At 36.8% G+C, this 14,999-nt stretch overlaps 1 protein-coding gene across 14 annotated transcripts in view; it reads right to left on the reverse strand.

Moving 5' to 3' along the window:
• Positions 1-14,999, reverse strand: part of raph1b (Ras association (RalGDS/AF-6) and pleckstrin homology domains 1b) — a 73,966-nt gene that overhangs the window by 11,703 nt on the left and 47,264 nt on the right. For 5 of the 14 annotated variants that reach the window (XM_077246885.1, XM_077246884.1, XM_077246874.1 and 2 more), the window contains 6 exons: positions 10,641-10,762; positions 9,394-9,496; positions 8,287-8,861; positions 3,982-4,068; positions 3,488-3,562; positions 189-266 (listed from right to left, as the gene is read on the reverse strand). In XM_077246885.1, coding sequence (XP_077103000.1) covers positions 189-266; positions 3,488-3,562; positions 3,982-4,068; positions 8,287-8,861; positions 9,394-9,496; positions 10,641-10,760 — 1,038 coding nt within the window. In that variant the 5' untranslated portion in view covers positions 10,761-10,762. Of the gene's footprint in view, positions 1-188; positions 267-381; positions 554-3,487; positions 3,563-3,981; positions 4,069-8,286; positions 8,862-9,393; positions 9,497-10,640; positions 10,766-14,999 lie in introns of those variants that run through there. The other 9 variants (XM_077246876.1, XM_077246878.1, XM_077246886.1 and 6 more) reach the window with 7 other exon arrangements.

Raw genomic sequence — 14,999 nt, forward strand, 5'->3', positions numbered from 1 at the left:
GACTTGTTTGTGCATCTTCCATTTTAAGCAGACAAAGTCTCTCAGACACATGGGTGACCTATTTTCTACTGTGCATTCGTTCTATGACTTCTCCCGCTAGAGCGTGTGAAGGTAATCATCATGCAGTACACAGAGGAGGTTTACTGACCCTTGGGGGGATTCAGAGATTCACAGTGATTCTGACTCACCTTTTTCACCTGAGCTTCTTTAATTTTCTCTAGTGCCACACGGATTTTCTCAGCCTTCGCTTTAGCAGCCTGCTCCTCCTGTGGTTGACACAATGACATGTTAACAAAGAAACACTTGCAGAGTGTTTGAAATCCACTACTGAGGTATGAAATCAGACAGGTGGATTTCTGTTTTGCACATATCCTCACTTACCTGCCCTCTCCAACATGCAATCATCACATCCATTTCTGACCATTTAAAACAATCCTGAAAAAATTGCAAAGTCTCTGTATCTGATCAACCAGCAACCAGAGACACAAAATGAAGTTACACGATCACTCTGCTCATATTAACGGTTCCTTAGAGAAATGGCTGCTCATTCATTCAATACCAATTCAAGGAGAAACACAGATTCAACAGCTATAACAAGACTATTTGAAAGGCCAGGCAGGTACTTCCAGCTGAAGTTTCAGGGCTGCCGCAGGAATGGCCTGATGAAAATAATTAAAATAATCCGAAAAAAAAATGTCTACTGTAGCTCAATCTGAAGAAACATGAAGCTGAAATGATCACTGGTCGCAGCACACAGATGAAAACGCTTCCCCTCACATATCTCTACACCCAGAGTACCTGACACACAACTGTACTGCTCAGCATTGAGAGGGGATTGAGACCTCCCCCTCTCTTTCTCTCTGTGAAACAGCTGCATGTCTCTGGTAGCGTGCCCAATCACAGGGTTTAATCCCTCTCACCAGCAGACCAAGCCGCCATCAGCTATAAAAGACCCTCTCGTACCACTTCTCCAATCAGAATGTACATATGCTTCTCAGCGGCCAATCAATTAGGTTTGTTTCTTTAACCTTCTTTCCACTGGCCAATAAAGTTGAGGCCAAATGCAGATGATATTGTTGTCCGATGCTTTTTCTGTGGTTGTGGGAAAACACCCTCCATGAATGATATCTAGGCCTTGTATTTATTGTTTCACCCATTTATTTAAAGAAAAAGTTAGTTATTTGGAGGGGGTTTGAAAGGACAAGAATTTTAAATCAGGTTGCGTAACTTGAGTTACCCCCTTACGCCAACTTTGATTATTATTATGCCATGTTTATTCTAACAGAACAGAGATGGACAGATTAAGAAATACAAAGTCACAGAGACAAATAAAGATTTCAATATGCAAAGAATGTGCAATGAAACACAAATAATGAAGACAGGAGAGAGTGGGGAAGGAAAAAAGAGGGGTATATGTGATCTGAAAGACCAGCTTCTCTTTCTCGAATCATTGTCTACGGCAGATGCATATTCATGATAGAGAGAGAGAGAGAGAGTGAGAGAGAGAGAGAGAGAGAGAATTAACAAAAATGGGAGAGATCTGCAAACAGCCGAGGCTCAGGCTTCGATAAAAAGCATTAAATTCCCTTTGAAGTCTTTTTTCCTTTCTCCAGTTCTCTCTCTGCCTGTGTTTGAGCAGAGAGTCTGTGTCTCAGCAGTCTGCAGTGAGTCCATCCAGAGTGAACAGGAAAGCAAACACTGTTTGAGAGATCTGATGAAATCATGAGGAAACCAGAGTGGGATTAAAATAACATCTCCACTTCAGTTGTCTAAATGCATAATGCCTTTGTATAATGTCATGACAAATAAATAAAACTTTGATGACTCAACTTTATTTAAAGAAAAAACTAACCCTAACTCAAAGGACAAACTCATTGTTTAATGCCACTTAAAACCGAAAATCAAATTTAAACAGAAAAATGCGGCACTATTTGTAGGTCCCTAGAAATTCTAGAAATCACATTTTGCATACTAACAAAACTTAACTTAGAAAATACTAAGAAAATTATTTAAAAATAGCTATTCCTGTAAACATTCCATATATGTGTAAACTTTAATATACTTACTATCCTACAACAATTACCAGAAGTAATGTTATAATGCAGAACAATGAACTTCAGAAAATAATAAACCGTATCAATTGAGCCGTTGCAAAAGCTTCATGGTTTAACAAAAGCTCACACATCCTTGAAAAATCAAAGTGGCGTCTGATTTAAATTCTTATTATTTAGAAACTCGACATAACAAAATGCTCTTAACCCACCATTCCCTGCACCAGAAAAAGCATCTGCATTGGTATGACAACATGGGAATTTCAATCACATACATAATATCTCAGGAATAACTTAAAAAAGTTAGTCAATACAAAGCCTTTTGTTTGCTAATTAATGTTTAAATGTAAATGTAAAAAATACAAGGCTGTCTATGCTGCATGGCTAACAGATCAATTAAAGAGATAGCTGACCCAAAAACATTCTGTCATTACTTACCCTCATGTAGTTAAAAACCTGTATGATTTTCGTTTTTGTATGGAACAAAAAATGTTATTTTGAGAAATGTATCAGTTTTTTCCCCCAAAAAAAACAGTTTGGCTACCAGTATTATGCAAAATATATTTTGTGTTCAGCAGAAAGAAAGTCATACAGGTGTGAAATGACATAAGGGAATAGAATTTTCATTTTTTTGGGTGAAGTATCCCTTTTAAAATAATACTGTTTCATCACAAGGAAAGTAAAACTGTCTGTGATTCAATATATCTTAAGGGAGTCACTAGTGTTACTACACTACTTGTACAGCAAACACCAATTTCACACACAAATTGTGGCATAAAAACAAAATAATAGGTAAATCTGTTTCAGTTTCATATATGAGCTCTTGAAATGTGTGTTGAGCAGCCATTTTTTCAGGGAAACAATGATAAAAAGGCATCCAAACAAACACACACAATGTAGCTAGCGAAACCCAGCACCTCTCTACAAAATATCCTGCCAACCACTAACTGTTGTATTTAAGGTACACATTTCTTAAACGAGGAACAAAGAATCTTAGTAACTTTATCACTTTACATTAGTAATGAAAAACACAAACTCCTAAACATTCTACCTAGAATCTGTGGATGCTGACAACTGACCATTCAAGCTAGGAAACCTGAATGAAATAAAGTAACAAAACATGATAAATAATACATAAGCCATGTTTTCTTGTCACAGAAAGGTAATGCAGGGTGTTATTATATACTGTATAATAACAATATAGACCCTTCGGACTGGATGATATGATTTCAACTTTAAATGGCACACATATGAAGATGGCAGCACAGAGAGAAAAGAAAACAGAAGACACAACACTTTAAAAATGTAAGAAGGCAGTGTGGGTGGAGCAAAGTGTCAAGTCTGGCTAGAAGACTGAGGTTAAAAGGCTTTCTGTGGACACATAAACCCAAAACATGCAGAGAAAGGAAAAGGCAGCAAGCGAAAGAAAGTGTCACCTTGGTCAGCAGGTGAGAGGGTTTTCCTGCAATGTTTTTCAGAATCAGAGAGGTCTCCCTGTCCAAATACGAGTGCTTCAGGGTGCAGGGAAAAGACAAACAGAGATTATTCAAGTGCAATGATTACTGTGATTTCAAAAATGATAGATATACATGATTGTGGTAAAGCATAGAAAGTGTGAAAGAACCTGAGCATTGATTATTCAAAATCAGAAAGAGGTGGCATATAAAAGTGTGAAAGGAAAAGAAATATATAAAAGAAGAACTGTCTTGTGTACTTCTTTTAGTCCTCAACAAAATATTGTGATCATAGTTCTCTTATGCTGAGAACACACTGCTCCTGGGGTCCTTTTGTAACCAAAAGGATGACATTATGAATCCTGGAATTATCACAGGTGTGCTAAGACCCAGTATTTTGAGAAAGAACATACTGTGTACACATCCTTTACCCCAGTCGTACACATGCGCACACACACACACACACACACACTTACAGTCCTTTGATCCACCTCCCCCTCCTGTGAGGCGAAGTCAAGATGCCGTCTGGTAGCTTTACCATTGGCTCTTCGCAGTAAGACATGCTGGGAAAAGGGGTGGGGGAGGTAGTGACATCACATACAGAAAAGGTGCAAACAAACACATTAATCATGCAAGCAGACAATGCAGAATGATGCATGCACAAGCAAGGGTCAATACATGCTGTCACTCTGGTAAAACATTATGAATGTTAGGGTTTAATACAATCTAATCAACAATATGCTGCATATACTATTGATTAGAACAGAAAATAATTTTGACTTGTGCCTCAGTTTACAGTATTGCATGTACAATGGAAGTCTATGGGGATAATTCTATTTTTGTAAATGGGATAGTTCACCCAAAAATGAAAATTCTGTCCTCATTTACTTACCCTCATAAGACTTTCTTATTTTTGAAAAACAAATGAAGATTTTCTTTAATATTCTGTCATCATTTTGGTCCATCCACTGTAAGACTACTTGGTTTAGCCCAAATCTTCTGAATTGATTTATTTAATTAATATAATGAACAAAATGAATGTAGGCTTTTATTCAAATATAAACATTGATCAAAGCAAATACATAGAACACATTAAATATAGTAAACAGAAGCTCAATTATATACTTTCTTGACACGTGAGATAGACAAAAATGATGATAGAATATTGTATCGTGGAGAGTAAATGATAACAATAGTAATTTTTGGGTGAACTATCCCTTTAATGGGCTTGTATTTAACTGTCAAGTTTTCAAAATGATCCTTTTAGTGGTGAGCATTCAGTTTTAGGCAGATTAACTTTTAGTTTTGCATTACCAATGCAAATCCTGTGGGTGGAAGTGAGTTTGCTCCATGTTATCAATACTTCGTAGATAGTTACGTCATGTCCCTTCTATGGTAACCTTGCACATGCTGTGCAAAAAAAATACAAGTTTATGTGGTCATGACAGTTTTGACATATTTAAAGCAATTTCAGCACATCAGTTTAACATGTATAATTCAAGACTTTTGACATTACTTTAGAAACAGTATGTATTTTAACATGTACTGTGCTGCACTGCCTAATAAGATAAAACTGAATTTCATATCTTAACTGTAAACATGCTTTTTATTTGTTTTAAAAAAATATTTTTTAGATATTGTCCATAGTATTTTTATTTATTTATCAAAAAAATTTTTTTTATAGGTCAAAAAACATTTAAATTTTCTCATAAAATACATTGCACATCACCACATTTCTCAGAGTCTAAAAACGGTTTGTTCGAAGATTCAGTTTGTCTAAACCTCTCCTTTCTGAGAGCTACTCTGCTCTGATTGGTCAGATGGCCATGTCTGTCGGGTTTGGTCTACCGCTTGCAGTGCATGGCGGAAACGGAACGCCCATTACCATATCGGAGTTTTAACTCCGGAGGCTTCCTTATCGCTTATATACACAACGATACAAACGATGCAGTCATTTTTTCCCCGTATCAATTCCAGCGTGAGTCCTCATCCTTTCGCAGCAACGAAAACAGTGTCTTCTTGACATATCAACAACACAAACCAAACACTTCTAGGCATCAGCTACATCTAGACTGTTTGAGGGCGGGTCAAAGTAGACGTTGTTCGCCGGCAGCCAATGAAGACCATAGGCTGGTATTATGCAAATTTGTTACAGGAAGTGAGACTGGAATCACTGGCGACTCGTTTTGGCAGTTCAGAATTAATTCTTGCTTTTAGGAGACAATAACTTTATTTGATGTGCACTTTTATCTTTTAAACTTTGCAGACCTTTTACATTCACAAACAGCTAGCTATATTACACATTGCATGAAAGATAATATTAAAACAGAAAGAAAGCAAAATGCGGCACTTTAACTCTGTGGCTTCTCTTTAACATCCTTAATCCTCTCCTCCATTGTTTCATTCAATACCATGGGTTTTCAACCTTTACAGACTAATGGACCCTGTACCCCATCCCACTAGAACCCTAGAGTTCTTGGCTCAATTTTTAAGAACCCCTTTATGCCGAAAATGTTCTATATAATGAGAAATATCTTAATTGTCTTAAATAATAACTTAATACTTTCATGTTTGCATTGAAAGTATTGAAAATTTTAAATACATTATGCTTACAAGCATTTTTATAAAAATAAAAATCGAAAAAAAATTAATTATGCCTGACAGAACCCTTTAAGGTTCTATACAGTACCTTTTATTATAAGAAAAAGATGAAAAATATGCTTTTTATACTGTATATTTTCACTGCAGTAGCTCTTCACAGAGCCTATGGGTCCACATAACAGTGGTCGGAAACCCTTGTTTCATATTAATATAGATGACATTACAGAAGCCATCTCATCAGTTGATCCTACAGAACTTTTTTTTAGTGTAAGCACACAGTACAACAATAAAGATGTTACCAAAACAAACACATCATGCATTTAAATGGGTTAGAGTTGAGTAGTCATGTAGCAAAGCAGGTGTTACTGTTGCACTGTAACATTTACAGTGACCATGTACAGCATGTGTCTGTCACTTGATATTGTCATGCAAGACTGCGACGGGAGGATTTGTGCACGCATTCTCTTTCACACGCAGACATGAAATCACATTATTCCATCTGTGAATCAGCGCTAGTTTACATCTAAAACCGCAGTATGCATTTATAGCTTAGTAAAGTGTCAGGGTCTGTACATCCTGGTGCGGATGAGCAATGCTTGTGGTCAGAAGAGTGCCGTGTTAACATCTCTGTTTTATCGGATTTCCTTCCCAGGTTCTGACAGCAGTACTGAAGAACTATAAAAGCTGAGTGTGCGTGCTTGTGAGAAATTGGTTGTGTGTGAATATGAGTGTGTGAGAAGTATGTGGGCATCCAACAGATGACTCAGCTTTAATGATTCCATGATGAATTCAGTGAAACCTCGATCATCACATTTCCCAAAACCACAATACAGACTTTGCCCTCAACAAAAGAACAAACAACTGCTATGAATAGAACTGTGTGTGTGTCTGGGTCACAGGGAATGTTGACAGTCCAAGTAAAGAGACCCTCTTTGTTCTAAACGGTTTCGTGAATAACAGGATAAACATTTTTAAATGGTCAATGACTCTTTGTTTTTTGGTTGCAATTAGACTGACAGGAAGACATTTATTCAAAATAGAATGATGATGAAGACTAATTATTTTCCTGAATGAATTTGCGCAGATAGGAAAATAAATTTTAATTTAGATTTTTTTTCTCTTAAACGCCCACATATACACACTAACATCCACATTAAGAAACTCCTAAATAATTACTGGCAAATCTTTGTACTAAACTAAGTATTAAAGTCAACACGAAATCCAAATTGACCCTGTTGAGTTTGATACACTCTTATTTTCAATGATTCATCTGCATTATTACATAAAACATATATTAGTCATTGTAAGCTTTAATTAAAAAAAACCTTCTGAAATATTTTTCTTTTTAAAATATCAAAAAGTAGTTGTTCAAATATTTTTTCCAAATGAATATTTCAAAAAGATTATGTCAAACTACTAGAATTAAACTACTGATTTCAATATTTTATTTTAATCTTCAAATGAGACTTCTTTCTTTATTACATCATCAGGATAGTTCAATCAATTTGAAATTTGTGAGCCTTTTTACACAAAAAATATCAAAATGAACTTTAGCTCCGAAAAAAAAAATTCTCACCATAGAAGAGGCGATTAAAGTCATTGTTGTATAGATTGCATATTTAATGTATTTTTTAAATAATTAACGGTGCATTCAGTTGTTTTATTAGCTAGCCTTAGCATCACTGTTTTTGGGGTTCTTCAGGTAATAATGTTAGATGTACTGAATGCACCTAGATCTAAAAAATAAATGTAATAAAGAAGAAAAGGATTGGATTCTGAACCATCGACAACATTCAAATACACAAACATGTTGACTTTGTACTTGGCATCTCTAAACTGGAGTTGTGAGATTAGGCAACACTGTATGTGGTAAAGGGACCAGACCTGATTTATACCATTATTCCTGTGCTGACTGACAATGCGCCTCTCTATTCCTTTCTTTCGTGGATATTAATTTTCTGGTGTTGTGCTTCAGATTTAAGCCCCTCACATCTGCATTCAGTTTTCATCTCACTCTGCTGAAATTTCTCTTTGAGGTTCTCACAGTGAGCAGCTCTTCTATACCTCTGGTCTTCTATGGACACGGTGTCATGTTTACTTTCCAGTTTAAGTTTTAGCTATGAAATAATTCAAAATGAAAGAGTGGTAAAAAGATTTAATATCACGTTTGTGTGTGTTACCTCTGTGCTAGTCTGGCTTTGGCTCTGATTCTGTGACTGTGCCTCATTCTCCTGCCCTCGGATATCCAGAGAGTCCATGCTGGATGCCGAGGCAGAGTTGACGCTTGACCTGGAGGAATGACCGATCGAGCGCACTTCCTGGTCGCTGACCGTACCAACCGATCCTGTACGGCGATGATGGGAGTTAGTAGGCGTGTGTGAGAGAGTGGCAGATGAATATGAGGAGGAAGACGATGAGGAAGATTCAGAAGTCTGCTTTGCTGCCTCGTCCATGCTCAGGGATGCCTTTTCTAGCTGAGCAGTGATGTCATCCAGGGAAAAGTTGGAGGCCAGGGGCCGCGGCTGGCCGCTGCCACCACGTACGGTGGAAGCGGGAGAAGCTCGGGTGCTGCTGCTGGTGCTTCCTCCGCTGCTGCCCCCTCCGGTGTGTTTGGTGCTGGTCGAGCGGCCTGTCGGTCTCTGTCTAGATTTGGCGTCTGAGGTCTTGCTCATGGGTTTGCTGAGCTCTTGTTCTATTGAACACAGGTCAGCCATGAGTGCGTCCAGGTCCACCGACTCACCCTGGTTAATGGCTTCTACATGGATAGATAGAGGACAATTTGGATTAAACATTTGGGGTCAGTAAGATTTCTTTTGTTGTTTTGAAAGAAATTAATACTTTAATTCAGGATGTCACAGTAAAGAAATGTATAATGTTACAGTAAGGAAATGTATAATGTTACAAATTATTTAGATTTCAAATGTTTCCTGAGCACCAAATCAGCATATTAGAATGATTTCTGAAGGATCATGTGACACAGAAGATTGGAGTTATGATGCTGAACATTTTTAAACTGTTATATTTCACAATATTATAATTTGACTGTATTTTTAATGACATGAATCCAGCAGTGGTGAGCATCTTTTTTTTTTTAAAAACCCGTACAAACCCCAAACTTTTGAACAGAGCTATAGCTACAAACATTTTGCTGTTATGATAGTGGTTTTATGATAATCCATGAAAATTCCAGTATGCCGAAACACTACCATATTAGATCCACGAGAAGGCATTGTGAGTGATAAAGAAAGTTGAGTAAACAGAGGTGGTGTGTGTCTGTGTGGTCTAACCATTGATGTTGTACATAGAGAAACGGTAGGAGAAATTGGCAAGGTTTGTTTCCTGTCTGAGAGGAGCTTTTTGCACTTTCTCAGGACGCCCATCATCCAAACTCTACCAAACGGGGGGGTTGGGGGATTAGGTAAGAAGAGACAGGTAAATCATGAATATAATCGTCAATACAATACATCCATGCATTAAAATAAATGAAAATAAAGTTTCTGAATTAAGGCTGTCAATTTATTAAGGATTGTAATAGAATACTAAATTCTGGTCAAAAATTATTTTTATGTTATAACCAATAACCCTCCAAAAATGCCTGGAATTTAAATGATATATTATTTTGTTTAAATAAATTAAATAAACCAATAAAATAGTATTCTATTACAATCCTTGCTATGTGTACTGTGCTAGACTAACTGGGACTTGTCACAGCACTTAAACATTATTGCCCTAATGTTGGTTTGATTGCTTCTATTGCTCTCCTTCTGAACTGAGCTGGACGATGACATCACTGTTTTCTCCTGAGCGGCTGTATAGATAAATAAACAAAAATAATAATTTTTTTACAACATCACTTAACCATAACTATCAACTTACTTAATCCGGACTATGGCACTATTTTCTTCTAGATCTGCTCTACAGCCGAAACAAACTTTGTTGCATTATTTTTCTGTTATCACTGTAAACCTGGTTTGAAACAATCTGTATTGTAAAAACGGCTATATAAATAAAGGTGACTTGACTCCTTAAGAAGAAAAATGTTAATTCATAAATTATATTAAAATGCCTATGCACTTACAGTATCTGTTTTTTAATTCATTTACATGGCTTGTCCATGTCTGAAACTAATAATTTTTTTTAAATCACTTTGAGGGGATGAATTTAAATAATCTTGATTTTTAGTTGTTTCGGCTTATTTTGAAGCTTGTTTTGTCTTATTTTAAATAATTTTAATTCATCTTCAGGCCCCCTTGAAAGTCTACTCAGCTAAGGTCCCCTAGTTGAAAAAAAACACCCCACTCCATTAAATGACAGGTGAAGTAATCTAAATGTAAAAATAGGGTAAACGAGCGTGTACAAATAAATATCCAATATTGACCTATACCGACAAAAAAATCCCTAAACATAATTAATTACATTAATCAAATAAATTGCATGTATAAATATTTTCAGAAAAAAGCTCACAAAGTGAAGATAATACATCATATTAAAGATATAATACATCACAATGTCGCATTGAGTGAGAGACCGTCACCTGTGTGAGTTTGTCCAGTTCTCCCAACCAGGCGCCAAACATCTTGTCCAGATCCTGATCCTCTTTATCGCTGTCTTCTTCAGCAGCATGATCCAGCTCATCATCTGATACCTGCTCCATATCTGCTGTAACACACATACGCACAGTTACATGATACAGCAGCCAATGAGGACTCAACCGGTGGGCCATGTCCTCCTCATCAACATGTCCAAACATACAGAACATGACATATATTACACTCTGCTGACAAAGCACACCAACATTTAAAGACTGACTTGTTGGGTTTGTTGCGTCTTATCAACGTTATTAGGTTTTGATTCAATTGAGGTGTGAACTGAAGAATGACGCACATCACAGGTTGTCATGATGATTGATTTCGCTTCCACTTATGTAACCTGTGCCGGTGTATGATATTAATTTCTCTCATCCTATTTCTCCTTATCTTATATCACCATGGCAACCCTCAAATCTTTTCTTTAAATAGGGTTCCAATCTGCATTTGACACTGCAAAAGTCTGGAATATTCAAGAAAAATATGCCAGTTTTCCCCATTATCTTAAGCATGCTTCTTTGTCAGACACCTTGAGTGGTAATCTCTGTGTAAAGTCAGTCATTATTATTTCAAGGATGCCTTCTGAGAGGGTGTGATGTAGTTGTTATGGAAACCTCAGCTCTGTCTCAAAGACTGGCATAGTTGCTATGGCAACCATCTCTAGATCTCCCACTATCAGTTTTCACCCCCCCCCCCACCCACCCCCATCATTGATGTGACAACCCATGCTGTACCTTCCGTTGTATTTTTCTGATGAAAATGATGTTGATTACTGGCTTTATTAAAATGACTCAAAGTACTGCTGTATTATTTATAAGTTATTCTACACTGTATCAAGCACATAGACATTCACATTAGCACACACAAATCAACAAAACACGGTAATTTGACTTTAAGATCAACATTGTTTCAATGCAGTGCAATGAAATCATATTTTCTCTAGATATAGCGTAAACACTATAATCAAGGGAATGCTGTAATGACCTCAACAGAATAGAGGTGTCAGGGTGTAAGGCGATCGTCGCCCTCTGGTGGACAGTAAAGTAACTGCTGCACAGTCACAACAACTGGGACTCAACAAAAACACTCGACTCAGTATGTCTGTAAGCATGTATTAGGATTTTCATGCTGAGTCAGGGTTGGATGAATGGATAAACCATGAACTTCTCAGAACAACTACCAGATGAGTCACAAACCAGGCAAAGATGCATATGAATGATAGCCAGATTCACTTTCACTATCAGTAGGAGACACCATTATCAAGAGACAATCACTATTACATGTAATATATATTATTACACACATTATATATTTATTATTACACACAACATGAGACTGTAGAAATCTAAACAGACCATATTCTCAACTCTCTCATTTCATTTTCCATCTTTTTCACTTTCTCACTGCTCGCATGCCTTATGGGGATCCAGAGTGCAGAGATGATCCCTCAGGGATTCTGAGCTCACCTTAACCCTATAATGACCCCCTTCCCTCTTTGATCCAACAAGGGTGTGTCTGGACTAATGCATGTACCAAGCTTTATCTTAGCTTCAACACAAAGTTATAAAACATTTACATAGAAAACATTTCGATCAGAAATCAGAATATTCAAGTGAGCCATGTAATTAACTACACCAACCAAAGTCAACATATACACTACCGTTCAAAAGTTTAGGGGTAGAAGTTATTTATGCTCACCAAGTCTGCATTTAAAAAATGCAGTGATTATTTTTACAATTTAAAATAACCATTCTATGTTTATATTTTTGAAATGTAATTATTCCTGTGATCAAAGCTGAATTTTCAGCAGCCATTACTCAAGTCTTTAGATCCTTCAGAAACCATTCTAATATGCTGATTTGGTGTTCAAGAAATACTTCTTATATATTATTATCAATGTTATCAATGTTTTAAGAAAAACCATGATACATATTTTCAGGATTCTTTGATGAATGGAGTTCAAAAGTTGAAAAAAATAATAATTTTATTTAGAAACCTTTTGTACATTATGTCTTTACTGTCCCTTTTATATATATATATATATATATATATATATATATATATATATATATATATATATATTTATATATATATATATATCTTAGGCCATGTTCACAGCAGCAAAATGGTTGTCAGTTCCGTATTCGAGTCGTTAATTCAGTTACGTTCACACACGGTTCAGTTACGGGAGTGACAACCACATTCTATAACCGAACTCATAACACCCGTAAATTTTCAGGACTCACAACCGCATTCACAGACGCCGACAGGGGTAACACAGGTGTAACGACAGGCATAACACACTGATCCAACCCAACCCAACAAACGTGTCTGTTGGTTTTTCTCTGTGTAGAGTGAATTGGCCTTTATGCATTACTCAAAAGCTCTGCTCTCCACCCCCATATAAAAGCTGCAGTAGGTAAATGAAGATTTGAGGGATGAACTGTGAGTTTGATTGGACTCTTGTCATATCAAAAGTTAGGCCTATATTAATTTTTACTTTTATGGTAACACTGTGGCTCTGGTTACTAATAAGACTATATGGGCTTGACTCACGTTGCACATTTATACAGACAGTATTCGAGACACTACTGCAAGTTGTTGTTTGAACGCGACATTTCGAGACTCACACCTGTTAGTGTACTTCTAACAGCTCATTGCAAGGGACTATAATGGGTAGTTATGTCGTTTAGATTTTGAGTAAAATAACCATGAGAACGGTTTTCCAGGGGTTCTTGAGATTAGCCTGACTTCATAAATATTGTACCAACTCCATCAACGTAGCTGTACTAGTAGCTATGTTTCCATCCACCTATTTATATACAAATTTTGGGTTATCGCATAAAAAAATGCTGGATGGAAACGCCAAGATGTGTAAAAAAATGTATGCGCTCAATTGAGTCAGTTTTACCAAATAAATTCCTAGATGTGCATCAAAAAAGACACGTGACTTTGCGATATAACTGCATAACTAGACCAACCAGTGGACCGATCTCATTGCACAGCATCTGAAATTACGTTTTGGTCATTCTAAAATGCCTAAGCAAAGTCTGCTGTCAAAGTGGATCAGTTCATTAGCACCTCCCAGGACTGTTTGCACACCTGCATACCCAAACAGCAGGCATCCGCCTCAGAAAGCAAGTTCTGCCTTTATTGTGTTTTGTCTGCGCGCTCTGAGGATTAATATATTATATATACAAACCTTATTAGGCTATATATATATATTGTGGCTTCTCCTACTGCATCAACTCCCATTTTTCTCAGTGATATTTATCACCAGTTTATCAGAAAGTGACTATTTTGTTCTCTTCGACTGACTGGTTGGAAACGGTGCTTTATTTGCAAATGTTTTATGTGATATTCCAATTATGTGCAGAAGTGAAATTTGCAACTTTGGATGGGAACGTAGCTAGTGTTTGGGTTAGGAGATTCCTGGTGTTTTCTAACATCACAGTCCTGCTGACATCCACTCTAACAGACCTCAGATTGGCAGGAGACACTAAACTGAATGTTTTTACCATTACTATTATAAGATGGTTTTAGACACACCAGGGCGGTAAGCATCTTTCAGGGTTTGCATATGCAAGTCCAGTGACATGATATAATCAGTCACACACGTTCTCATAGGTTCAGGTCAACAATGTGCTTAATTTAGAAGATCGAATCTTTCAAATATATAATTCCAACCCTCCTGTTCTGTCTCACTGCTTTCGGATCAGCAGGATGCTAATGACGCCTTCAGTCACTCTACTGTGAACGGCCACGGTTCTGCATTATCAGTCAAGCACAAAGAAGATAAATAAAAAGAGAGAGAGCGAATGAGAGGGGAGAGTGTGGGACAAAAGGAGATTGTGCTGAATTATGGAGCCGTAGAAAATAATAATAAAAAAAGGTGGAGATAGGAAAAGAGTGCAGAGGGAAATTAGAGAGGTGTGTTATTTGGCACCCTGTTGCCTAACAGCTGCTGAATAAAAACTAAGCTCTGCTAAGCTCTCTCTCTCTCTCTCTCTCACACACAAACACACACACAAACAATGGTGATGGTACAAAACATTAAGTCATAAAATTAATTCTTCATATTTCAACTGCCACACACAAGAAAAAAAAAGTGTGGATCACTCTATGAAATGAATGCCGTTTATATTGTGGAAGGGTGTTTTTTTTAATCAAAGTATATAACTGAATTGTGTCATTTAAAGCATAACAATATATGGATAAGAATGTAAGACCCCCTGTGGTGAAAATCAAGTATTTTAATGTTGTCTGTATGTTGTGTTTTGAAATATGCTTTAAGAGAAACCATGTGC

The sequence above is a fragment of the Siphateles boraxobius genome, unplaced genomic scaffold (genome assembly GCF_051911475.1).
Source record: "Siphateles boraxobius isolate OS27281-9 unplaced genomic scaffold, OSU_SipBor_1 29, whole genome shotgun sequence".
NCBI classification, from domain to species: domain Eukaryota; kingdom Metazoa; phylum Chordata; class Actinopteri; order Cypriniformes; family Leuciscidae; genus Siphateles; species Siphateles boraxobius.